Source organism: Lissotriton helveticus, chromosome 12, assembly GCF_964261635.1.
Source record: "Lissotriton helveticus chromosome 12, aLisHel1.1, whole genome shotgun sequence".
In the NCBI taxonomy this organism is placed as follows: domain Eukaryota; kingdom Metazoa; phylum Chordata; class Amphibia; order Caudata; family Salamandridae; genus Lissotriton; species Lissotriton helveticus.
In genome coordinates this window covers 237437118-237463425 of record NC_136073.1, presented here as the reverse complement: position 1 = coordinate 237463425, position 26308 = coordinate 237437118, and the positions used below count along the sequence as shown (strand labels likewise).

The window sequence follows — 26308 nt, the reverse complement described above, 5'->3', positions numbered from 1 at the left end:
CCAATGATGAAGCAATCCACTGCAGGTGGGTGAGGGGCACCGTCCTGTAAAAGGGACATTCCAACACTTTCTTGTTCTATTCTCCATTTCTATTTTATACGCAGTTTTCGAAGGTAGCTAGAACTTTTGCAAAAATATGCATGGGCAACAATGTAAAAGGTTTGAAACTTGATTCTTGATTCAGTTGAAGATGGTAGAGCGTTTTCAAGGGTGAAATAGTAGGTTATTTGTAGTGCCAGTTTAAATTTATTGTAAGCTGGCTACTTGAGACACAATCTTAATTTTGTGTTTTGGGTTAGCCGTTGCTGCTGATTTTATTAGATGTTCACCGTAGGGTTTCCTTCTTACGTTCAGTGTCAGCTTTGGCGAGTACTTCCCATTGGCAGCTTAGAACAGCTATGCATGTATGCTGTGCTTTACTTTCGGTGGGTGGTTCTGTAGATTTCCAGCAGATCTTTGACCTTTGCAACAATCCTGCTTACTAATAATTAAAGTGTTTGATATTGCTTCTGAGAGGATTAGTGGTGCTGCTAAAGGACTAGATCTGTTAGTGTTTTTCTCTTCTTGAACTGAGTGTTTTACTCTGTTGTCTTTGAAAGTCTAGAGCTGGTCGCAGCTGACTTTATTGTGCGGAACTGAACGTATTTGTCTTATCATTGTCCTACTGACTGGTGAAGCTGTGTAGCCAGCGTAACAGCTATTAACCATACTGAATAGAAAGAATAATAGAAGCGAACGTATGTAGTCTAGGAGCTAGAACAAGAAGGTATAGAGGATGAAACTTCTATAGACAGAACTAAAAAGGTCAGGGACTGGTGAGTACATGAGCATACTCTATCGAGAATGAGGAAATAATGGGATTTGGACATGCTGGAGCCTAGGACATGGAAGAAAGATCATTACATTGTTTTAAGCTGCCTACCAGACACAGACACAGAAGCAAATGAACTAGAGCGCCTGGTGCAGTTTATGCGCTGTCAGAGCAGCTGACATTGGAACAACCTGCCAATGCTTCAAATCACCTATCCTGGCCAAAGCACAAGACATCCCACACATGAAAAGCAGCACCACACCTCAATCACTTCACCTTAAGCACTTTAACACAACCCACCTGAACCCTATGATGAATTGTAGCTCCTGTGTTCAAAGTCTGGTCCACCACAACTCAAAAAGATCTCCCCAATGTTTGCTTATTCCTTCATGCCGCGAGCAGCACCTAGGAACTCCCTTGGGACACCTCACACAAACCTACTCGGGCCACAGATGGTCAGCCTCCCCCTCCTCCTCCGACACAGAAATCCACTAGAGGGAACCCACAACCACAGACCCAAACCTGCCCACTGCACTAAAAGGTATAGTACCGGGCAAATCGTGCACTATACAAGAAAACGGCACAATCTAACATAAAATAACCTTGTCTAACAAACTTTATAAATAAATAAAAAATAGCTTCATATCTAACCTAGGTGGAAAGTTTACAGATTCATCCTATTATTTTCTAGAGTGGTTTTCTGACCATGTGGTGTAACTTTAAGTTTTGTTAAGAAGGCATTCTGGGAAGCTTTAACACTGACACAATGTTCTACTGCATGTCAATTGCTGAAGGCAGTCTGGAAGCATTACCCACGATGGCCTACACACCACAGCGCCCCCTCCAGGCAACATCTGCAGTGAGAGGGGCTGCTGCAACATGTTAAGACGATCTTGAATGCTTCCTTTTACTGCACATTACAGTGAATATTAGGACAGGGAAAGAATTTTAAAGACGATCCGGTTATGATTTCAGGAGGTAAGAAGTGAAACAAACTTTCTGCAAAACGACTAAATGTAATGAGAAGGGCATTTTATAAAGACATAAAAATGTTACTGTCAAACCACTGGATAGCTTAACAAGTGAGGCTAACTCGAGAGGAGACGGAACAAACTGGGACCTGCACAGATTTGGGATGCCATGGTGACAAGATGGTACAATCTAGACCTGGCATGGATTGGGAGTGGCATGGATAGGGACTGACTGGGGAAGGAACAAGTAAAGCTGGCAAGGACTGGGCCAGAATGGAAAAGGGCTGGCATGGCATGGGGTTGGCAAAGACATGAGGATGCCAAACAAGGAGCACAGCAAGATCAGCAGGTGGTATGAAGGGAGATGCATACACTGGGTCGGCACAGATAGGGCATGGCACGGACTGGTGATTGCACGGACTAGGAATGGCATGCAATTGTGTTGGCATGCACTGTAACTAGAATGGGGATAACACGGAGTGAGAATGGCCATAACTGGGGTGGTATTTACTGGGGCTGGCAATGACTGCCAGCCACTGCTGAAGGTTGGCACTGATTTGCTATGGCATTCGCTGGGCCAGGCAATGGCCAGGCTTGGCACTGACCCATGCTGCTACTGATTGGCATCCAATGAAAAGAATTGTTGAGAGCAACATAAAATAATCAATTTCCTTTTAAAACTCTTTCCTGGGAAATTCTGGTGAGAAGATGAAATCTCAATGCGTTTAAAAGTAATAGTGCCAATAAACTCCTTTAGACTATCCCATGAATACATTTTCGAAGCATTAGACCAAAACCTATTCCCTGAGGCAATGGAGCCCTTCAGAGAACAATTAACTGTTAATGGAATTAAAACTGTGAATAGAATATATAGATTGTGTTTATCTCCTGCTTCAATTAATGAAGGAACAAGATGTGAAGATGCCCTGAGGAACACATGCATGGAAAACGACCACATCTGCATACCCAATCGCTTGTGTCCAGCCCGATGCAGGTGCGAGCACAGCACAATGGCGCACTGGCAATGCTTATCATTTACATTGGCCCATTCATTGCTACAGCACAATGAGTGTTGAATTGCCCGATAAGATACATTCAAGCACAATGATTGAGTGGGAAACGTTTACAGTGGTCATTCTTAAAACCTGGTGTTACCGGGGCCTTTTAAGGCAAACATCAGCAGTCCCGATTGATACCAGAGCACGCGGCCTACAGAAGCTATGAGGCCCGCACAGATATAGCAACAATGCGCAACATGCACTTGTACACAACAGCCATGCTGAAATGTCACACAATTTTGCACTCCCAGGGTACTTTGGTATTACAGAAGGGGCCACACATGCTGTGTGAAGTGTCTGGTGGTGTGATCTCAAAGGCGCATTTCCTCATTTGTATCAGGGCTTGGCTCAGTTCAAATGAGGAACTCCTTTGCCTCTGCGTCTGAAACATATTACATGGAGGGAAATATAGTGCGTTATACAGAAGTAGAACTCAGACAGGGCGTCATCCCCCAGCATGGCAGGAATTGGAGTTCCGGTGCCCTAGACTTTCTCCGGCAGGCTGGGTCAGTGACTCAATGCACCAGCCTACAGAGGTATCTCTCGCCTCCGAAATGAGGCCATTTGCCTCCTGCGCAGTGAAAGGCGTAGCACCAGCTTCAAACAGCCGAGCTGTCATTCACTAATGTGCTATTCCCAGGGCAGGAGTGAGTTCGCGCCTGCGGTGGGAACAACGCATTTGCTGTGACGTGGCAAGCACCGTGTGATATGTGTACCGCCAGGGAGAGAATGACAATCCATTGCATCCATAACACTGCCCCTGTAGTTCAGAAAGAAGCTACAGACCCACCTCTGTAAGAAGCATGTCATCAAACATGCAAACTCCTCTGCATCCCACCCACAACCTCCCACAACACAATTTCCTCAAATCGCCCAAACCCTCTACCCAACATATCTGAAAATTTGCTATGTTCTCTTCTTCGACAAATTACAGAGCTCCACTGCTTCCAAGCAAGGCTTGTGATCCAGGAATACCAAGACATGCACACTTATGAATTAAGAAGTGTAATGACTTCAGAGATTAAAAAACTGAATTCCAAAACATCTGATACAAGGAGGGCAAATAGTTATGTGCCGAACGAAGGCGCTTAATTCCTGTAAACTACCTTCTGTCAAATCGAAACAATACTTTAAATAGGGTTCATTAAAAAGGGCTAATTCCTTTGAATCACATTAAGTATTAACCTTAGGATGTGAAATTGTATATATGTACACAGGAATTAATATATATTTTTTTGACATTAGACCCTTAGGATTCATGCTGTTGTTTTGTATGATTGTAGATGGATGAATGGTTTGGCCAGTGTGAAAGTTTGGATGTATTGTACATTTTGTAAATTGTTTTGCATATTATGAATTATTTGTAAATACTTAATTGTATTTTTTGCTCTGGTTGTATATACACTAAAATCAAGTTGGTTATTCATGAAAATAAATCTTGTTCCACTAGTGTTAAAATAAATAAATAAACTAGTTATGTAAATTTAAAAACGGACCTTTATGCTTTTTTTCATATAGGTAATTTCCAAAATAGTGAAGCAATATCCGGTATTGGCAGTTGTTTTGTTGTTTAGTTAATTTGGGCTCAGCCTTACTGGTTCGGAGTCACGACCCTGTGTCGTTGTTTCAGGGCTTAATTCCTGTAAACAGCGTGTCTGATGAATTCTGGAGTTGCATATTTTGTATTTATAAAGTCATGTAAACATGTCAAGAATTTGTAATGTAATAACTGCATAATTTTCACATACAACTTACCAATTCTAAACTAAGACACCCATACAAATAAAAGAATAAATATCGATATGGTTTACAGCTTTCTTTATCTCATGGGCTCCCATTATGACATTTTAAATAGTGGAGAATGAAAGATCTTCAGACGATTTAAACAGCAGCTTTAATTTGCACAAGCAGAAATGTTTCCTGGGCATGACCACAAAATGTAGGCTTTCCCTCTCTAGGTCTAAAAGAGGAACCTGATAAATGTAAACTGGTAATCTGTATCCCTTTAACCATAAAGTCTCGTACAAAAATTATAAAACACTCATTACAAGGAGCTGATTGCACTCCAGATGCAAAAGAGGATTCTACGTCGGGCTGTACTTCCTAATGTAGTAACTGCAAATAATAGACCTATATATATGTATGTATGTGTAATTCACTGAAAAAACCAAAGGTTAATGTAACATTATATTTAGGTGGGATGTTCAGTAACAAAGTAACATTTTAAACAACAACAAAAAAAAACCTACAAAGAAATTCACTTGTTATCGCCCTGTTACCAAACCCCACAACAGAGGCAGCCAACTTCACGCTGCTCACAACCTTTGGACGTGTACAGCAGGTGGCTGTTCACTGGGCCGGGCCTGTGGCCAGTCCCTGGGGCCAACCACCCGGAGGCACCCAACCTCACACTAAGCACAGCACAGCCTTTGGAAGTGTGGGGTGAGAGGTTGGCTGCAGGGCTTGATCTGCAGCCATGCTCTGTGGCCAACCTACATGGAGGCAACCAACTTCACGCTGCACCCAAAGACAGACAACCCAGCGTAGACTGCCAACTCCACACCATGCATTGACTTTGGCAACACGGCGCAGGGTTGGTCTTTGGGAACCGGGGACCCCATCCCCCAGGGCCAAAACATATATATTAAGGGGAGGGGCATGAAGGTCCTTTCCGCAAGCCTTCAGAGGCCCCAGGGACACCAGGCCAAAAAATCTTAGAAATGTGATGGGGGCTGCACCTGCCCCCATCCCGAGCCTCATTAGGTCCTGGGGAACCATTCCCCCAAGGCTATAACTTATTTAAAAGGGTAGGGCAGCCGTGCAGGGGATGGTGGGAGTGTGGCTCTCCTCTCAGAGCCATGTTGCTGGCAGCCAATCAGAGCGCTTTCTCCCGCAGGGGTCGACTCCCATGGGAGCAAATTGGCCCAATGGGAAAAAAGCTCCCTTGGCCAATCAGAACACTCTATTTTTGAAATGTTGCTCTTGCGGGTTTCCCTTGGACCCAACCGTCCAGATATTCAAATATTTTTGTACTTTAATGTTTCAAAAACGACTGAAATGATATAGACCAAATCATAAAAGCACAATCTGCGACGAAGATCTAGCTTAATGACAAATTTGGTGTATTCATCATTTTTTGGTGTAGCGCTGCCTAAAGAAGTTCATGGAAAATGCATGGAGATTTTGCAATTTGGGACTCCCTTTTTGTCTCTAAGCCCCCACTTAACAGATGCCCCCCGAAACTTCCCAGGAAGGAGCTGAAGTGATTCTTCCTTTGTTTTGGTATGTTTCATGGAGATTTCTCACACAGCGCCAAAGTTATTAGCAAATCAAATACGCCATGTCTATGGAAAATCAATGCGAACTATAACTACCCAGTTGTGACTGCCACAGGGTAATATATATATTTGCTAATAACTCTGTGGCGCCATTTTATGCCATTGACAGTTGCTCATCACCCGTGTCATGAAAGTAAAAACAAAAAAGTATAGAGGGTTAGGGAAGGGGTTACATGGCCTCCCTGGACCATGTGCTGGAGGGTCTGGGAAGGGTCAGAGGGTCTGCTATGGGGCCAAATTTGAACAGAGGTGTTTGGCCACAAAGGGCTCGCATAGTTCTGTATAGTAATGAAATCTTAATTTATGTTTCAAAAAACGAAATTCACTGAAAAAATGATTAAAGTAATGTTACAGTTAGGTGAAAATGTAAGTTTAAATGTAATATTTTAAACACAAAAAACACTGAATGCCACAAGTTATAGTTAACTGAAGTATCTATAATCCGCGCCCTTGACATGTACTGGTTGTGACCCCACATATTAGGTCACTCATGACGTTCTAAGACATAACTGATGCATGGTGAGGACAATGCAGCATACACTTTATGAGAACAATCATATTAGTTTTCCAAAATCACACAATATTTTTCAAAATGTGATCTAGTACTAACCCAACGTCAACTGTCAATCTGTCAGAAAAAAAATTCCACAGCAGCATCAAAAGTTCTAAAGATACTGGCCTTGAACTGCCGCCACAAATACACTTAATGCAAATTTGAAGAATTACAACAAAGAAGCAGCATATATTTCAGGTGATTCTGGCCTTTTGTTATACCATCACATTCCCTGACTCGTTTCCAAAGAAGCAGCATATATTTCAGGTGATTCTGGCCTTTTGTTATACCGTCACATTCCCTGACTCGTTTCCAAAGAAGCAGCATATATTTCAGGTGATTCTGGCCTTTTGTTATACCGTCACGTTCCCTGACCCGTTTCCAAAGAAGCAGCATATATTTCAGGTGATTCTGGCCTTTTGTTATACCGTCACGTTCCCTGACCCGTTTCCAAAGAAGCAGCATATATTTCAGGTGATTCTGGCCTTTTGTTATACCGTCACGTTCCCTGACCCGTTTCCAAAGAAGCAGCATATATTTCAGGTGATTATGGCCTTTTGTTATACCGTCACATTCCCTGACCCGTTTCCAAAGAAGCAGCATATATTTCAGGTGATTCTGGCCTTTTGTTATACCGTCACGTTCCCTGACCCGTTTCCAAAGAAGCAGCATATATTTCAGGTGATTCTGGCCTTTTGTTATACCGTCACATTCCCTGACTCGTTTCCAAATTTTGTCAGGCAAAATTGGTAGACCAATTAGCAACCTTGATAAAAACTGTTGAAGTATTTGAACTGGAAGAGTTGACAAATACTGAGATATGCCCAAGAAAATGTTGCTATCCATCTACAATTGCAAATATGTTTGTATTAAGGCATAATCCACATCCAGCTCTGTTAAATAAAAAAAATGAATTTTTTGTAACGAGACATTAGTTTACACAAATAATGTTTAGTATCTAATACTGATTGATTTAAGGCTGAAATTATTTATTATATGTGATATGTTTTTTCCAATACGAGTATGTCAACTTGTAGGAATAACAACTGAATTAAAACATACAAGCACCGAATAAAAAGGTAGAGGCATTTCAAATTAAGTTCTGAAAAAATAGTTTATATCACAGCTGTTATGCTGAGTGATTGCAATCACAGTTCTACACATAATGCAGCACAAGAGGGAAGATACTCAACTGTCCCCACAAATATATCAAATTTGTAATGTGAATGTAAAAAATAGGAATTAACATTTTTGGGGGCTACTTTTTAGATCTTTATTAGGGAAGCTACATTTAGTAAACCCTAGGGGGCCTTTGGCAGGTCACAGAGATATATATTGAACCATAAGGGGACATGTCAATGAGTCCTTTTGTGACATAATATGGAGCAAAAAAATGATTAAATACAAAAGCTCTGAAGATATCCCGAAATTTGTCAGTTTATATCACAAGTTGTTCCTATCACCTATGCCAAATGCTATCCAGAAGTACGCAAAACAAAATTAAAATTTCCCATTACTTGTGCAATGAGAACTCCACGCTACTTACCATAAGGCAACAAGGAGATGTTAGTGCGTTTTACGCGTGCTATGAAAGCCCGCTTGTTCCCATGGAATTAAGTTATTCTGTTTAACCTAATCATCCAGGTTGAATAAAATTAGTTTTGCAAAGATGTTTCACTTACATCTAGAAGGGAGATTAACGGATATGCATTGGGGTCAGACGTACATCTCCCTTTAAAAAAATGGTGTCATGCACAATCATTCCTATGATCCAGAAATCTGACCAGTTTTCACAACATATCTAAAAGAAAGGAGATAAAACATAGCCCACCAAGCTGGATCTTTTATAATAATTGCACTTGGTACTCTTTTGGGTCCCAGGGCCCTACTATTCTTTACAGAATCAATTATTTGAGCATATATTGAGCATATCAAAAAGTAGCATATTCCTAATCTCTCTCAAATGCAATTTCACACATTCTAAATAATTTAGTAATTTCTATAAGGAGGATAAATATTTAAACCAAGCAGCTTGTGAAATAGTAAGATCTGGGCCGGTCTGAAATGGCTAACTTGCCCATGCAAAGGTGTCAGGTACTCTCTATAATTCTTATATGTAATTCTTTCTTTCATATACAACCAAGCCTGCTTAGGCTTCTCTTTCCTTTTAAATTAGAAAAACCTTTTGTAAAGACAATTTCGGTTCATATTTCTAGTGGTTTTATACTTTAATAAGACTCTCTGAAGAGAACAGAGATTATTTAAACACTCATTATCAAACCAGATAGATAAGGGTCTTTTCTTATCATTAGGTCTTGGCTAGTAACGCGCTGAAAGCGCGTTCTCGCCAGAGAACTATAGTCGGCGTCTCAGCAGTCTGAGAACGCCGAAGGGAGACAAGACCTGGCCGCGCGCAGCGTTTTCCCATAGGATAACGTTGTGCGCGCGGCCATGTCTTGTGTCCACAGCTGCATGGCATACCGGATCGCGTCGCGCGCCTCTCTGGAATGCAGGGGGAGTCTGCAGAGAGGCGTGCGGCGCTGCTAAAGAGGCTGACGTCCGACACAGCTTAAAGTGCACAGCTACGAAAACGGTTTACTTACAGTTTTATAACATGATTGATTTTAGAACATGTATGCAAATATACCTGTAAATACAAACATAACTCCGCATCAATGTGCAGTGAGTAACAGTGCACGTGATCATACAATGCCAACGAGGCATTCTGGTGACAACCAACACGTCTGATTGCAAGTAGGTTCCATCTTTCTAAGTCGGCATCAGAGGACCCTGACACGCGGTATCCTTTTGGTGAGAACAAAAACTAGCGCCCAATTTAGCTGTGCCCAGTTTACAAACCGCGGAAGAATTGAAAAGCCACACTGGCCCTGCCAGGAATCCAGTTTGTCACTTTCAGCTCGCGCAGATGTGATCTGACACGTTTAACTCGCTGAGCACACATATATAAACTTTGATATATAGGCGCCTGCACCCTCTTCTTGGCACTAGACCGCTGCTGCCCGTATAGCATGGTTTGTGTACTGCCTCCTTCCAGTTAGCGGCCAGAGGCTCCAGGTTGACGATGGCTGAGTAACATCGCCAAACTCAAGGGACAAGGTCTTCGATTAAAAAAACCTCCGTTCGGAAAAGTGCACCTTGAAGTCCATTTCGACACCACCACTCCCATGCACACACAGACACCACCACTGCCATGCACACACGGACACCACCACTGCCATGCACACACAGACACCACCACTGCCATGCACACACAGACACCACCACTGCCATGCACACACAGACTCCACCACTGCCATGCACACACGGACACCACCACTGCCATGCACACAAGGACACCACCACTGCCATGCACACATGGACACCACCACTGCCATGCACACATGGACACCACCACTGCCATGCACACACGGACACCACCACTGCCATGCACACACGGACACCACCACTGCCATGCACACACGGACACCACCACTGCCATGCACACACGGACACCACCACTGCCATGCACACACGGACACCACCACTGCCATGCACACACGGACACCACCACTGCCATGCACACACGCACACCACCACTGCCATGCACACACGGACACCACCACTGCCATGCACACACGGACACCACCACTGCCGTGCACACACGGACACCACCACTGCCATGCACACACGGACACCACCACTGCCATGCACACACGGACACCACCACTGCCACGCACACACGGACACCACCTCATTATGCAGGAGCTGCGCCTCTCGCCCCGTTATGATGTGTCGGGGGCGTAAAAGAAAAATGTTATTACATCGCAACACCTCGCAAGTTGTGTTTTTTAAAATATTGTTTATCCTTTTTACGGTTTGTGGCATATTGAATTTTACATTGTGTTATTTTATTAACCTATGTCCTGTCCCGCCCCCCCCCCACTTCAAATAAGGCATACAATCTACAACATATCACTCTGCACTGCTACAAGTTAAACACTTGTGGTCATTGATTATGTCTGTTGACTTCCATTACAAAGGTGTAGCGAACAAGGCCTATATTTATTCAGCACAGCAAAACTAGCAACTTTGCTTGCCATAAGCAACAGCTAACCATTCACAAACAATGTTTATATACCAATTGCAAATAAAAAAAAAAGTTAATGCAAAGCATTGTCATTTACAATGCCAGCAACTCAAACTTTAATGCTGCGAGACCTATTGCATTGCAAATGCTTGTTTTTAATATTTACCGACATGGAGTGCAATATAAACCCACAAGCACTCGCACACTGATCATGTGGATCATCTAGAGAAGCATGATTTCATTTTATGGAAACAAGAATGGCAGATAATTTATCTAGTAGCTCGATAGAAAAATGTACTTTGTTTTCTTTGGTGCCCAGATAATAGGCTCTGGAACACAGATTTCCAAAAGAGCAGATTAGGTGCCATGGGAATGCCTTAATAGTCTAAAAACTCAAGTTATGGCATAAAGAGAAATGATCAGTGTTCGTAGCAATATAGTCAATTAGGACATTTGTTCAATGAAGAATATATGTACGACTTGAAAGAGAGTCATCTTTAAAATGGCCATTTCCAATACATAAATAAGATCCCTTAATGGCCTATGCTAGAATTGCTCCCTTCGCCCTTGGTCGTACTGAAACAAAATTAGATAGATACTTGGAATCCTAAGAGTTGCTCTCATATCTGAGCCCTTAACCAGATCTAAATGGGCACTTGCAATTTTAACATTCCATTATACTCAATGCATCAGGAAAGCATTGATAGTACATAATTAATATTATAATCTTTTTCCAGGAGATTGGCCTAGTTTTGGAAGTCTAACAGAAAATAACACAGTCTCGTGTATATATTGGAAAGTGATCTCTCCAATTAATTCTCCGGATTCCTTGAGATCAAACGTGCTCCTACCAACTGTCTACTACAAATGTAGATCAACAGTTATAGTTCATTTTAAATAGGTCTTTATTAAAAATTCTACCCCACAGGAGTATGCAAGGGACTTGTCTGCTTTTACTATAATTGCTATAAAACCATTCAGAAATACGGGCTTATCATTTATGTTTTTTGCAGGAATATTAGAGGGGTATAAATCAAAAGGGTCAATAGAATATCAAGCTTTACTTGGATGAAGTTGCAAATGCTCCATGAGATAATTTGATAAATGTCTGCCTCTAATAAGGTCTAGCATTAGGCAGCAAAACCTCAAGCCATCTAACAAATAACATTAGTTTGGCGTCCTATAGCTGTTTACAGCAGACGGGCAAACAAATTTAAGGCAGACGTCGTTTGAAACTACCACTCTTATAGAGCGAACATTCTTCATCCTCAACATTGAGATGTCTGTTATGAAAGTTGCCTTCCAGAAGATTAAGTGTATGAGAAATTTGCAAGGATACAAGCCCAATTTTACTCTTACAAGTGAATATTCAATTAGTCTAGTGTTTTACTACCAGCTCCCTTTAAACCTTTTTACGTTGATTATTTTTGTGAGAACAGAGTTAGCTCCTCAGCATTATCATTGTAATAAAATGTTACTGAAAAATATTAGCTTGATTTGATAGCATTGTTGGCCCAGGAATAACATCAAACACATAGGGCCTCATCACGGGGAGACTTCGAAAGCCTCAGACCACAGGTTGGAGGCTTTCCGAGTCCCACCAAGGGTTTCACTTGAGACCGCCGCATTGCAGTGCAGGCGGTCAAATGTGAAACCGGACGGTCATTCTGCCTGGATTCCGACGCAATCAAGGAGCCCGTCAGCTAGTTGGAGGCCTCACTGTAATCCCTATGGACGGCATTTCTGCATTCGGGATTACTATGTTGGTTTCCGGCAGGCTTTCCATGTCTGGCTTTCCGACATGGAAAGCCTGTCGGAAAGCGACTTTGGGGGCCCCTAGCCGTGTTCCCTTCTACCTGCGGCCTCCGGTTGGGGGCCGAGGGAGCACCTATTGTGCCCCAATGTTGATCCCTGCACCATGTGGCAGGGATGAACAGATTCTCCCATTTCTCTATGGGAGCTTGCGTTACGGCTGGTTTACGCCCGCAGCATAAGCTCCCACAGAGAAATGGAATGCTGCGGTCGGGACCTCCGACTGAAGGTCGGTCTTAGATTGACCGTCTTAGATTGCTTCGAAGCGGTCGCTCCCCACGCTCCCTGACCATCCTGACTCTGTAGCGCTGGTATCGTAACGCTTGCTGCTAAATTGCAATTTTCATTTGAGCTCGCATTGCCTGTACTATTATCGTAGCGCCTGGCATCGTAGCGCTTGCTGCTAATTACTGATTGTGCCTGTTTGTATCGTAGCGCTTGCTGCTAATTAGGGACTGTGCCTGTTGCCCTTTGGATTGATTGTCATTGTTGCACTGCTCGCATCGCCTGCAATATTATTTGTGCCTCATTGTAACGCTTCCACTGCCCTGATCATAACTTTACTCCGGTGGTGCCCCTGTTTCGCTTTTTGTTTGTGCTGCCATTTTGTTGTTGACTCCTGGCCCGTCTCTCCTCCCCGCTCCCGCCTCCGAGCTGCTCCTCCCTCGCCCCCGCCCCTCACTATCCACATATGACAGATGCTTTTGTGCGCAGCTTTCACGCGCAGCTTTCACGCGCCCCATGCGCGCCAAAGGTGCGCCAAAGGTAAGCCCGTCTTTGCCCGTCCGCACCTGGACCACGCCCAGCGCCAGACCCCCTGGCCCGCGCAAACTCCCCTCCACCCGCATTACGTACGACTCCGCTACCCTCTCTGCACTCAACTCCGGCCGTCTCCCCGAATGCTACCAAGCTGCCCCAGGACACACCCATGGACCGTTCACCTGCCACTCCTGCAAGTTCGACTGCATCAGGACCCACACCAAATCCACATACTCCAAACAGAGCTCCGACACTAACCACCTGAAGTGCATCCTACTCAACACCCGCTCGGTCCACAGACACGCCATTGAACTCTGGAACCTGCTCGACACCACATCGCCGGACGTCGCCTTTCTCATGGAAACCTAGATGAACGCCTCATCAGCGCCCGACATAGCCATAGCCATCCCGGACGGCTACAAGATCATCCGAAAGGACCGCAACAACCAAACAGGAGGAGGAATCGCCATTGTTCATAAGAACACCATCCGCATCACGACCAGTTCCGATGACAACCTCACAACTGCCGAACACCTTCACTTCCAGATTCACACCGACCACAAGACCACACTCAGAGGCACCCTCATCTATAGACCACCCGGACCCCGCACACAATTCAGTGAAGACATCACTGACTTCATCACCCCTCACGCCCTCCCCTCCGAGGACTACATCCTACTGGGAGACCTCAACTTCCATCTGGAAAAGAACAACGACAGCAACACCACCACCCTTTTGGACAACCTCGCCAATCTCAGACTCAAACAACTTGTTGACACCCCCACCCACTATGCCGGACACACGCTCGACCCAATCTTCACTTCCAGCAAGCACATCTCCTTCAATCACACCTCAGCCCTCCATTGGACGGACCACAGCTGCGTTCACTTCAACAACAAAAAGACTACGACCCACAACCACCTACAACCAATTCCCCGGAGAAACTGGAATAAAATTACCACCGACCAGCTATTCACATCACTTCACCAAAACCCTCCTGCAAAATCAACGGACCCAAACCAAGCAGCCACCAACCTCACACAATGGATCACCCACAGCGCTAACGAATTAGCACCCTTGAAAAACCTTCAAGTCAAGCAAGGCAGCAAAAAAAAAACCCTGGTTTAATGATGACCTTAAGAAATCCAAGAAGATCTGTCGCACCCTCGAGAAAGCCTGGTGAAAAAACCCAACCACTGACAACCTGACCACCTTCAAGAACGCCACCCGCAAACACCACCAACTGATCCGATCCACCAAGAAATCAGCATTCAAGGATCGGCTCGACAACAACGCCCACAACAGCAAGGAACTTTTCAACATCGTCAGAGAGTTTACCAACCCCACTGCCGGCACCAACGACATCACTCCATCCCAAGACCTCTGCGACTCTCTAGCCTCGTTCTTCCACAACAAAATCGCAGACATACACAACAGCTTTGGAGACCAGTCCACCCCACCTACCGCCGAACAAACAACCCCCTCCAACATCCTTTACGCCTGGAACCCAATCACCACTGAAGACACCATCCGCCTGATGAACACCATTCACTCGGGATCGCCAACCGACCCTTGTCCCCACCACATTTTCAACAAAGCAGACTCCATTATCGCGCCCCATCTCCGAGACGTCATCAACTGCTCCCTCAACTCCGCCACCTTCCCGGAAAGCTGGAAACACGCCGAACTCAGCGCCCTCTTGAAGAAACCTACAGCAGACCCCACGGAACTTAAGAACTACCGCCCCATTACGCTCCTCCCATTCCCTGCCAAAGTCATTGAGAAAGCCGTCAACAGTCAACTCGCCGCCTTCCTCGAATCCAACAAATCCCTCGACCCTTCACAGTCCGGCTTCCGAGCCAAACACAGTACCGAGACCGCCCTCATCGCAGCAACAGACGATATTCGAACACTACTGGACAATGGAGAAACAGCTGCCCTCATCCTTCTTGACCTCTCCGCTGCCTTCGACACAGTCTGTCATAACACCCTTATACAACGCCTCAGCAACGTCGGAATACAAGGAAAAGCATTGGACTGGATAATCTCATTCCTCGCCGGAAGATCCCAGAGAGTCCGCCTTCCCCCTTATAGATCAGAAGCCACCGATGTCATCTGCGGCGTACCCCAAGGGTCTTCACTCAGCCCCACCCTCCTTAACGTATACATGAGTCCCCTCGCATCCATTGCGCGCCAACACAACCTCAACATTATCTCCTACGCAGACGACACCCAGCTAATCCTATCCCTAACCAAAGACCCAAACACCGCCAAAACCAACCTACACGAAGGGATTAAAGAAGTAGCCGAGTGGATGAAGAACAGCCGTTTAAAACTAAACTCGGACAAAACGGAAGTCCTCATCTTGGGATCATCCCCCTCCGCCTGGGACGACTCATGGTGGCCACCGGCCCTAGGAACCGCACCAAGACCAATGGACCACGCACGCAACCTGGGCTTCATCCTGGACTCCTCCCTCTCGATGACCAGACAAGTCAACGCCGTCTCATCATCTTGCTTCAACATCCTACGTATGCTCAATAAAATCTTCCGCTGGATCCCCACCGAAACAAGAAAGACAGTCACCCATGCACTGCTCACCAGCCGACTTGACTACGGAAACACCCTTTACGCCGGAACAACAGCCAAACTACAGAAAAAACTACAACGTATCCAAAACGCCTCAGCCAGACTCATCCTAGACATCCCCCGCCAAGCTCACATTTCCGGTCACCTGAAAGACCTCCACTGGCTCCCCGTCGACAAGAGAATTACGTTCCGTCTCCTCACCCACGCACACAAAGCCCTCTACTACCTTGGACCCGAATACCTCAACACGCGCCTGTCCTTCTACACCCCCACCCGCCAACTTCGATCGTCCAATCAGGCCCTCGCCACAATTCCACGCATCCAGAGACCCACCATGGGAGGAAGATCCTTCTCCTACTTAGCAGCCAAAACCTGGAATTCCCTCCCCACCCACCTCCGCCTCACACAGAACCACCTCTCCTTCGGAAAACATCTTAAAACTTGGATATTTGATAAATAAAGCTCCACCCCTCCCTCAAGCGCCTTGAGACCCTCTGGGTGAGTAGTGCGCTATACAAATTTAAACTTGACTTGACTTGAGTCCTGATTCCGCAACAGTCTGCTCGCCATCGTAATAAGGCCCACAATATACTCCAATTCGAATGTGTAGTATGAAATGTGCTATTTGTCCTATGCAAATTGCGAATCACGTACTTTTGAGGGGTATGTGAAATTCGAGTAGTTCGCAATTGGGTAATTACACGAGATTTCAGATGCATTCTGTGAAATGATGCAAAATGCAAAGCTGACATTTAGTACTGTATTTTAGTGCAAAATTATCATTGTGTCAACTTTGGATGAAAGGACGTATTTCGTGCAAAAAATACAGCAAAAATACAAACATTAAAAACTCCAACTGCTCGCATTCTAGTCGTTCGTGTTGTTGCGGTGCGCTATTTTTTTTTTTGCCACAAGTGGCATGCAATTATGTAACATGGTGTAGCATAATTTCAGGAACTTTGTTAAAAAAGAGTAATGCGAAAATATGCAAGACTGCGCCTGCATACTTTTGCTCAGGCCTAGAGTTGATTGCCTTCATGTTACAAATCCTACTTGGAACCTTGTTGGCAAATACTGTGAAATTAGGATATTCACAAATGGTGTTGGTGCTCATTAACAAGGGAAGGGCAAAATGCTCTTTGCACCCAAATTTTTCAGAGGACAAATTTCGCCAGGTACTACCTGTCGGAATTTGTATTGGGAACATTGAAAAAAGTGTGGTTTTAATGCTCTGCAAGAACGAAAAGATGTCTGTCCGCATTTCTGATCAGGAAACTCACAATCAGGAGCATAAACTGCCCATCATAATAGTGTTACCCTGCACTAATGGTACCTATGAAAATACAGAGACCTGATGGCATAGGCATAACCCCTCAGAGTTTTTGCACCCACAAAAATCACAGGACCGATCCTGTACAAGTCTAAAACATATGTACTGAACAATATTAGGGCAAAAGACATCCTTGCTTAACCCAGTTTCTACACACTATTTTGCAGGGATAACCCCTTTTTAAACATCCTAACCCAAGTATCATCATGCAATGCAATGATCAATGAAAAGTCCCTAGAGTTGCAGTTTCTGGTACAACAGATTCCACCAGAGAAGTGACCTATCTATTCCAGTCAGTGAAAAATCTGCAGCTGCACACAGCAATGGCAGTACTGCGTTGTGCATCACCAAAATACCTTTCATAAAGCCAATATGAAATATTGTGGTACAATGTCTTCCTTGAGCTAATTTGGTCTAAGAGTACAAGACAATTTTTGTGACTATTTTAAGGTGGTTGAGCAAAATTAATCAACCTGAGGCGGCCATGATCATTCCTCAGACCCTTCCGCACAGTAAAGTTGCCCATGAATAATGATGTTGAGTCTTTTAGATAACACTTAACATCCAGTTGGTGCTTACATCCTATAGTTTTGGCAGAAAGGGGAATTGATTTGCTGAAGACCAAACAAGTTGTTCAAGCAAGGAAGATCCTCAAGTCTCGTTGATCAACAGTTGACAAATCAGTCCATTACTGCATGTCATTTCCAGCAAGGTGAGGTACATACACAGACACACAAAGGAGGATGCTGCAGACAATTCCAAGTGCCTGCTCTCCAGATACTATAGTCTCAATTACCTGGCACACGCAGTCCTCTCAGAGGGTTGGAAAGAGCCATCCCGATTTCCGTCATGCCGTACCTCTCGAGCAAGATATGGCCTGTGATTTCCTTCCACTTCTCCAGGACAGGTACAGGAAGTGCGGAGGATCCTGAAACCATCAGCCTGGGATGGGGTAGAAATGGGGAAAATATCACACTCTGGAGACGCGAATAACACAATATCATGGGTCATCACAAGATCTTATCCCGCCTCAGAGTGCTGTCAATACAAAGTGCTGGAGATATAGAGCTAAGCAAACACAAGGAGATGATGGACGGAGTGCTGAAAGTTTTCAGACACCCACCTCCAGTCACAGATCTGGGTTGAATCAGGGACACCCTGCCAACTTAGGGCGAACAAAGCAAACACAAGGAGATGATGGACGGAGTGCTGAAAGTTTTCAGACACTCAACCCCAGTCACAGATCTGGGTTGAGTCCAGGAGATGATGGACGGAGCGCTGAAAGCTTTCAGACACTCACCCCAAGTCACAGATCTGGGTTGACTGTTCCCATGAGGCACAGGTTCAAGAGCTGGGTCTGAACTGAGGTGGCAAAGTGAGCTAAAGAATGCTGATGGATTCAACCCAGATCAGTGACTGGGGGTGAGTGTCTGAAAAGTTTCAGCGCTCCGTCCATCATTTCCTTGTGTTTGCTTTGGAGATCTAGAGATAAGCAGCTGTTTTAACGTTCAATATATAACTTTAAAAAGGACAGACCTGACAGAAAAATTCCAAGTCGTTAATTAACTTATAATGATCTGTTTTTACTAAGATGTGTATGAATTTGATAATTGAGAAGTTTTAGACGACATGCACTGCCCTAAAGAAAGGAGGGGAGGACGCTCAGATGCACAATGGCTTCTCTACCTCTGGGTTTTAGAGGACCTCAGAAGGCAACCTTGCTGAGTCCTTATTCCCATCTTAACACAAGAGGGGTAAGACTTTCGGTTCTTGCTTTGCATTTAACCAACCAGATACCTGGAACAGTATGAGTAATGCAGGAGTAGATGGTGGACTATGGTGCAGCTGAGGTGTTTGAAGCACAAGACAAGGAGTTGAAGTGGAGCAGAGGAGAAGTGGACAATGGAATCATCAGAGGTGGCAAAATAACGAGCATCAAGACATGGGGGTGCAACATAGCAGAAGCAGCAGATGGAATCATCGAAGGCGGTGGGGAGGTGAGAAACTGGGAGCGGGAGTGAAGCAGAGGAATGGTGACAGGAAGAAACATTGAAGGTTATAAGGAGGCAGAGACAAAGAGTGCCAATTTAGCAGGAAAGAGATGGCAGAGAGATGCATTGAGAGCACTGAGACGGAGTCCAGAAGCAGGTAAAGCCGTGACAAGTTCTTTGGCTACACCCAAGCACCAGGAACCATGACATCAAAAGTGAGGCCCTGAGTCCACGGGTGTCATAGTCCTACTTTGGGGTCAATGCCTACAGCAAATGTGGAAAAGGTTGTGTGGAAACTTATAGGGAAGCACCTTCTGCAGTACCGTTAATCTCATTTACCCCTATTCCAACACTGAGGATACCTTTCATCAGTTAGAATCCCTATATGGGCCTTCATCGTTGAATCAGGAACAATCAGCACTTTTTAATTTAGTCCCAAAGACATCTCACTAGAGTCGAAGGAATACTTGTCTCCAAGCAATCCTAATACATTCTACCAAGTCACAACAGACAAGTAGGGTGTTTGTTATGGTGTTGGTTAACCCCCTAAAAACATGTAGTGTTATTTCTGACAGTTACCATCTTTACATCCTTATATTCAAAACGATTTCCTGATGGATCCTGGAGACCAGAGCCCCACTAGAAGAACCTTTACACGAACAACAGGCACAAGCCGTCACAAACCATACCACCAGCCCATCCACATGTCTGATACTGAATCCAAACTGAAGAAAACTCTTTCAGAGAAATACCATAACTTTAGTATGCTGAGTGTTCTGTATTCGATCACACCTGCACCATAGTCCTCCCAGAAACACAGCCTTGGAGATCCCCCCCCACCCAACAGTAAACATTTCATCCCACAAATCCAAAGAAGAAATTCTACCAAATGCTACATGTGGTGCGACTGCACTTGAATAACATATCCCTGTACCTTCTTATAACATAGTCTAAATGGTACAGCAGACAATAATTAGTCTGGATAACTGTTGACCTCTGCAATGCAAACCAGAACAAGAAATCTTAGCATAAAACACAGTATGATAAACATGCCGTGATAATGACAACAGAACCGTTTGTAAGTATAATAAAATGACACATATTTCCCTTCCAAAAATATCAACAAGGAAAAAGTAATAAAACAACCATGTGAACATATACATTGATGCAAAAATGTTCCTAGATAATACTAAGGAAAATTCGCCTGTACACATAATAATTGTTAAAACAACTTGGATGTTTGAAGTAACATTGGCTGACACACAAGAAAACACAAGCCTTGTGATTTTCATACCTCTTGTCCAAAGCATCAGAATCTTCGTAACATACACTTGAACTAGTCAACCTGGAATAGTCATTTCCCAGAGCCAAAAAACACCACCTGAGACAAACCATTTAACAGTCCAATCTTCTGCCTAGCTCAGAAATGGGAATACTGTTTGACCCTAGTGCCACATCCACCTCCCAACAACTAGAACTGTTGTACTTGCGACCTCTTCAGCCATCTACACGACAGAACACTTAGATACAAAAATGTCAAATTCACCCTCAAATAGAACTTCCAACCCTATTTCGACACACAACTCCAGGCTGCCTTGCGCTCACCGAGACTGGGCGAATACTTATAATTTCCACCCTAATTCATCCACACTAATCTTTACATCTCTGGCAGCCTGGAAGCAGTTTGATGACTGGAGTTCTGTCACCTCATCTAGTCCCATGGTCAAACACTTACAGTACTGTCTTATGTGTAGTGTACACCCATCATTCATTGTGCAGTATAGCCTGGACAGGAGCATCAGACATATGTGTCTGAACTCCTTTTACTGGTTGCCCATTCTACAAGCCCACTGGCTTGAGGATTCTATAAAGTCAATGTCTTGTCGTAGATCAATACGCTTTCCAAACTAGAGCAAGGAATCATATCATGGAACAAAGAATGGTACAACGAATCAATTGCAACAAGGGTGTGCATTCCTAGTAAAAAGCTACAGGGTGGCATAAGAGTGAAAAAGAGTCAAACAGCTGTCCGGACTTGAGAGATTTCCCATTACAACGGTGCCGCTATAAAGCTGAAGAAATCTGGGCAGGGTCAGCTGCATTTCAGGTAATGCATGACCCACGGTTTACAGCACTGATTTGCGCTGGGGGGGGCTCAGGTAGAGCTCAGACTACTCACTGTTCCATGAGATTGGGGGCAGGTCAAATCCATCACATTGGGCTCTACTGCATCAAGAGTTGAAGCCTAATGGCTGCGACCTGGCTCTGGCAATACAAAGACATTTGACAGATTGACAAGGGCACATACTACGTCATTGACCCCCATCAACCTCTCTACATCATGCGATCCCCTGTGTAAAAGGGATGCACAATGCAATATACTGCAGAGAGGTCTTTATTTCACATGACCGAGTCTTTTTCGAGGAAAACAGGGATAAAATAGAGGACGTGTATCCTTCCTCCCGCCAAAAAAACAGAGCAAGATGAAGCAATCTCTGATTTGCAGTAATAGCAGCGCTGAATGAGGCTTGCACTGTGCTGGTGTCAAAGAGGCACCGAGCTCAGAGGACAGGACTGCTATTCCTGTACAGAACTCCAGCGGCAGCCATGGCCTCAGCAGCAAAGGGCGAGGCCGGATCAATGAAGTGTGTGCCTGACTGATCCCACATGTGTCACTGCAGGGCAAGGGCAGGTAACATTTCATCAGTGGTGGTGGGGGCAGTGAGAGCGCTGACTGGATGGCCGACAAGAGGGATAGACAACGAAAAAGACAAGTGACTTGTGTGGGGAAAAACCTAAGAAAGAGACCGACGGGTTCGCAGTTAAAGAGATGAAGGAAGAGATGATGCAAAAAAATAAAGATAGGTGCAAGGAAAATGAAACAGAAAAGCATAAGGAAACAGTAAAGATATGAGACGGGGAAAGGCAAAGTAGGGGTAAGGAGGGACTAACACCGAAAAATGGAAAGAGATAAAAACGAACAAAAGGAAAGAGATATAAATGGAATGAGAGAAAGGAGGAGAAGGAGAGCAAGGAACAGAGGAAGGGATAAGACTGACAAATGAGACATGGTGAAACAAATGAAAACAAATAAAAAGGTAACGGACAGAGGGAAAGATATAAATAGAGTGAGAAAGAGGAATAGAGAAGGGAATAGACAAAGAGAAAAGAACAGAGGAAAAGACATGAAAATTAATTAGCACAAAAAGAGAGAGAGATTGAAAAAGATAAACAGACAAATGAAAATATATAAATTCCAAGGGAGGAGAGGAGATAACAGGGAACGAGAAGGGATTAGCGGGAGGTAAGGAGAAGAAGAAAATAACAGCAAAGAGATAGAGAATGAATGAGAGAGAAATGGAAAGAGGCAAATGAATAGAGAAAGAGACACACATTGAGCCAGAAGAACGGAAATCCATCGACAGCAGGGAACACAGAAAAGCAGAAAAAGATAGGAAAATCGTTGAAAGAAATATATTAAACAATCATTGGTAAAGCTGATAGGCCTTACCTTAGAGGTCTACTGGCTCTGCCAATGCCTTCTATTCATGGTGTACAGCATCAAAGCAGATGATGTACTTCATGAAGGAAAGATAACAAAGAATGATTAAAAGAAGCATAATGACGTGGCCGATGAGCCATTTAATTTTGAAGGCGTATGAATGAGGTACACATGCATGCTACCACCTACAAAATGACGCATAGGCCACGTCATCACACTTTAAAAAATGTTAATGGGGACATAGGTTGGGGTAGGGGGTTGGGGAGGGTGGGGAACAGCTGCTTGAAGATGGGTGGAGAAGCTGACGGATGAATGAAAGTTGAGAGCAACATGGAGGAGTGAAGACGGTACAGAAGGACGCAGATGAACAAAAGCAACGTAGGGGGTGGGAATGCAGAACAATGACAAACAAGCGCAACATGGGAGCGCAGAAGCACAAGGGTGAGAAATGACAACATGAGTATGGGTGGGGGGCAGAAGTACACGGATGAGAGACAGCTATACAGAACATGTCTGGGAGAGAAGCTGTAGAGGGAGACAGCTCGAATACATAAACTCTCATGGGGTGCTTAAAAATATAGAAAAAAATGCCACCCAAAACGCGACCAGTGGGAGGACTTAAGTACTTCGGCTATGCTCCAGGGGAGAGGCAAATACAAGAAGAGTAAGTAAAGCCTACAGAAGGCAACACATAAGATATAAGCAAATGAGAGTGACAATACAGCCAACCAATGGCAAGCAGTGGGCGGGCTATAAACCCACTGTAAGCTGTCAATATTCTTGAAACAGATAGCACATGATTTGTCTGTTAGGTGAGACCTAAAAGGGGATGAAAAGGCAATCAAAGTATTTGTTGCTCAGTACTGTCGAGAGCGCCCAGCCTTAAAAAGTGCATGTTAATTTATAGGTTAAACATGGAAACAGGCCTGAAGATTCCCCTGCATCACACTGAACGATCTTCAGAAGAGGTTAAAATAATGCATTTCTAAAACTCAGCCATAAATCATCCTTCTATTTATAAAGGAACAGTGGTCCCTCGCAAAAAACACATAAACCTATGAATACAACAGGAATACAATGATACCTATATATGTTGTCAAGTGGACAGTTTATAAATCATTTATACGCGTCAACATCAAGCAATGAAGTGGGAAGGATAAACAAACGTAACAAAGTTAAATGTAACTTAAAAAAATTCAGGCATTAGTGTGAGACGGATTTAACTTAAATAGGTATAGTCACTATTCAGCAGTACCAATGCCTTTGTGTGTATTATATTTTCCATAATGTGCGAATTGACCACAATCAGTAGCCACCCTCATGGCCTAACTATTTTACGTGTATATATTTTGTGTATTGTACCCACATTGTCTAACTATTTTTCCTGTGTATTTATTTTGTGTGTACTTGAAGCTGAGATTGTTGTGCGTCATATACTCAGTGACTTGATTATTGCCTTGCCCTCGATTCTGTAAAGCGCTCTGATACCTTTGAGACTAGCTAACACTATATAAAACCTATAAATAATAATAATAGCTAGTGGTTCTGGTCTACAGTCTAAATAGCCTAAAACTAATTCATGTTATTGATCAAGTTCAAGAATTCAAACCATTTGCCTTTGTATCAACTCTTAAAACCATATGAGGTGACCAATTCATAGCAATGACTACAATACCTACCCTCTGCACACACCCACAAGTAGACTGATCATGAGTTGCTTTTAGGAGGTCAAACTGACCAAACCCACAAATGAAAATTGCTCAAAAAGGCCAGACAGGTTTATGGTAGTGAAAAACGTGAAAAAAAAGTTGGGACAGAAAAAATAACACCGGCAGTGGGAAAGAAGATTAATCATTTCTAGAAAACCTGTTCCCAGATTGTCAACTATGCCACAGCCTGCTGGGTTTGTTTGAGTCTGAAAGGCCAATCATCATTATGTCCTCCCCGACCACTTAAAATTATATTCTACCACCTCTCGCTTTCAACACAAGCTGTTCAAACACTAATAAGCAAAGTTGCAGGAACTGCTTTTGCCACCACAACTAATCTTTGGTGTCACTGTCAAATGTTTCTGCAGAATCACGTAACGGATAGGCTGCATCTTGTTGTCCCCGGATTAAACGTAGGATGGGGGCAGGAGATTCACACATGCTTTAAATTGGATTGGATACTGGTCTTCTTAGTTTACTTAGCTCACCTATGGGGAATTCAAGAAATCAAGGCTCAACCTCTACAGAGGATTACTCAAAGGTTATCACTAGATAACAAAGTTATCACCTCCATCAGTACCAAGCAATATATTTTGGAAAGCTCATATTTCTAGTAACATATTTTATACAATACACACAAAGTCATTTTTTTTAATGCATAACAAACACTTTGCTGGAAAAAGGTACACGGAAAGATTCACGAAGACTCTGGCTGTAACAGTGATCGATCTGAAACAGGTTGGGAAAAGGTGGAGCCCACATGTCACAACCAACAATGGGGACAATGTGTTTCTATACAAGCATCAATGCATCAACAAGCAATGTTAGTCTATGTGCATTTCAGGATCTTGAAGAGACAATTTTGGGTTCAAGGTCACAAAACTCTATTTCAACCTTACCCCATGAGCAGAGAGCAGCATTCGGACGATCTCAGATGATAGCGAGATCAATAAATTGATGGATGGAAAAGCTTAAATCAATCTTTACCCGTATAAGCGCCCCTGAGTAGCCTTTCACTTCATTTTTGAACAAAGGGAAACCACTGATATTCAAACCAATCTTGGTTCAAACCCAATAGGAGCAGTGCAGCCTGATCTGCTAAGGCACATCCCTTGTGAACAGGAACTCAAGCAAACCCAGGGGTATTTCACACCAATTAGGCTCCATCAGTGAGCTGAAGCGTTCATTCCGGTTTGAATGTACATATGTGTGGGGTATTTGCATAGCAGTGAAGCTCTATTACAGAGTCAAAGACAAAGATACAGTCAACGTGCGATTGAAGGGTTAGCCCGTTTCCGTAAGCAGACATCAATACTATGGCCTGGGACTACGCCTCTAAATTAGAGGATCTCTCTGTAGGAAATGAAGTCCAGATATATTTGCACCAGTGCTACAATCTTGCATTTTTCAACTTCTGTCTCCATGGGTTTTCAGCTGTTCTCCGCTATTATCTGCAAGGTGGCATGCCCCTGCACCCTTGCTGAAGACTGCTGGCTGGTAGTGGCGATTCACATTACTGTGGGTGCATCATAGCTGTAACTCAAGGAAGATGTCTACTGAACCCTCAATCGAGCAGCATAGAAATGGGTTTCACATTTCACCCTTAACCTAACTGTATATCAGGACAGCTTGTGATAGAAGATGGTAATATGTACATGAGACTACCTCCCACTTGCTAGGCCATGGCTGCTCAAATAATCTCCCTGCAAGAATCAAGGAGGCTTTCCATCAGAAACCCAAGCATTCTAGTTACTATGGAACGCGTCAGTCTCCACTTTGATACTGGTAGGAGATTCCC

The 26308-nt window shown here is 43.9% G+C and overlaps 1 protein-coding gene across 1 annotated transcript in view; it reads right to left on the bottom strand.

The window, feature by feature from the left end:
• Positions 1 to 26308, bottom strand: part of ACSF3 (acyl-CoA synthetase family member 3) — a 407017-nt gene that overhangs the window by 326871 nt on the left and 53838 nt on the right. Inside the window, exon 5 of the mRNA XM_078671571.1 lies at positions 18105 to 18250. Within this exon, the coding sequence (XP_078527697.1) occupies positions 18105 to 18250 (146 nt within the window). The remainder of the gene's footprint in view (positions 1 to 18104; positions 18251 to 26308) is intronic.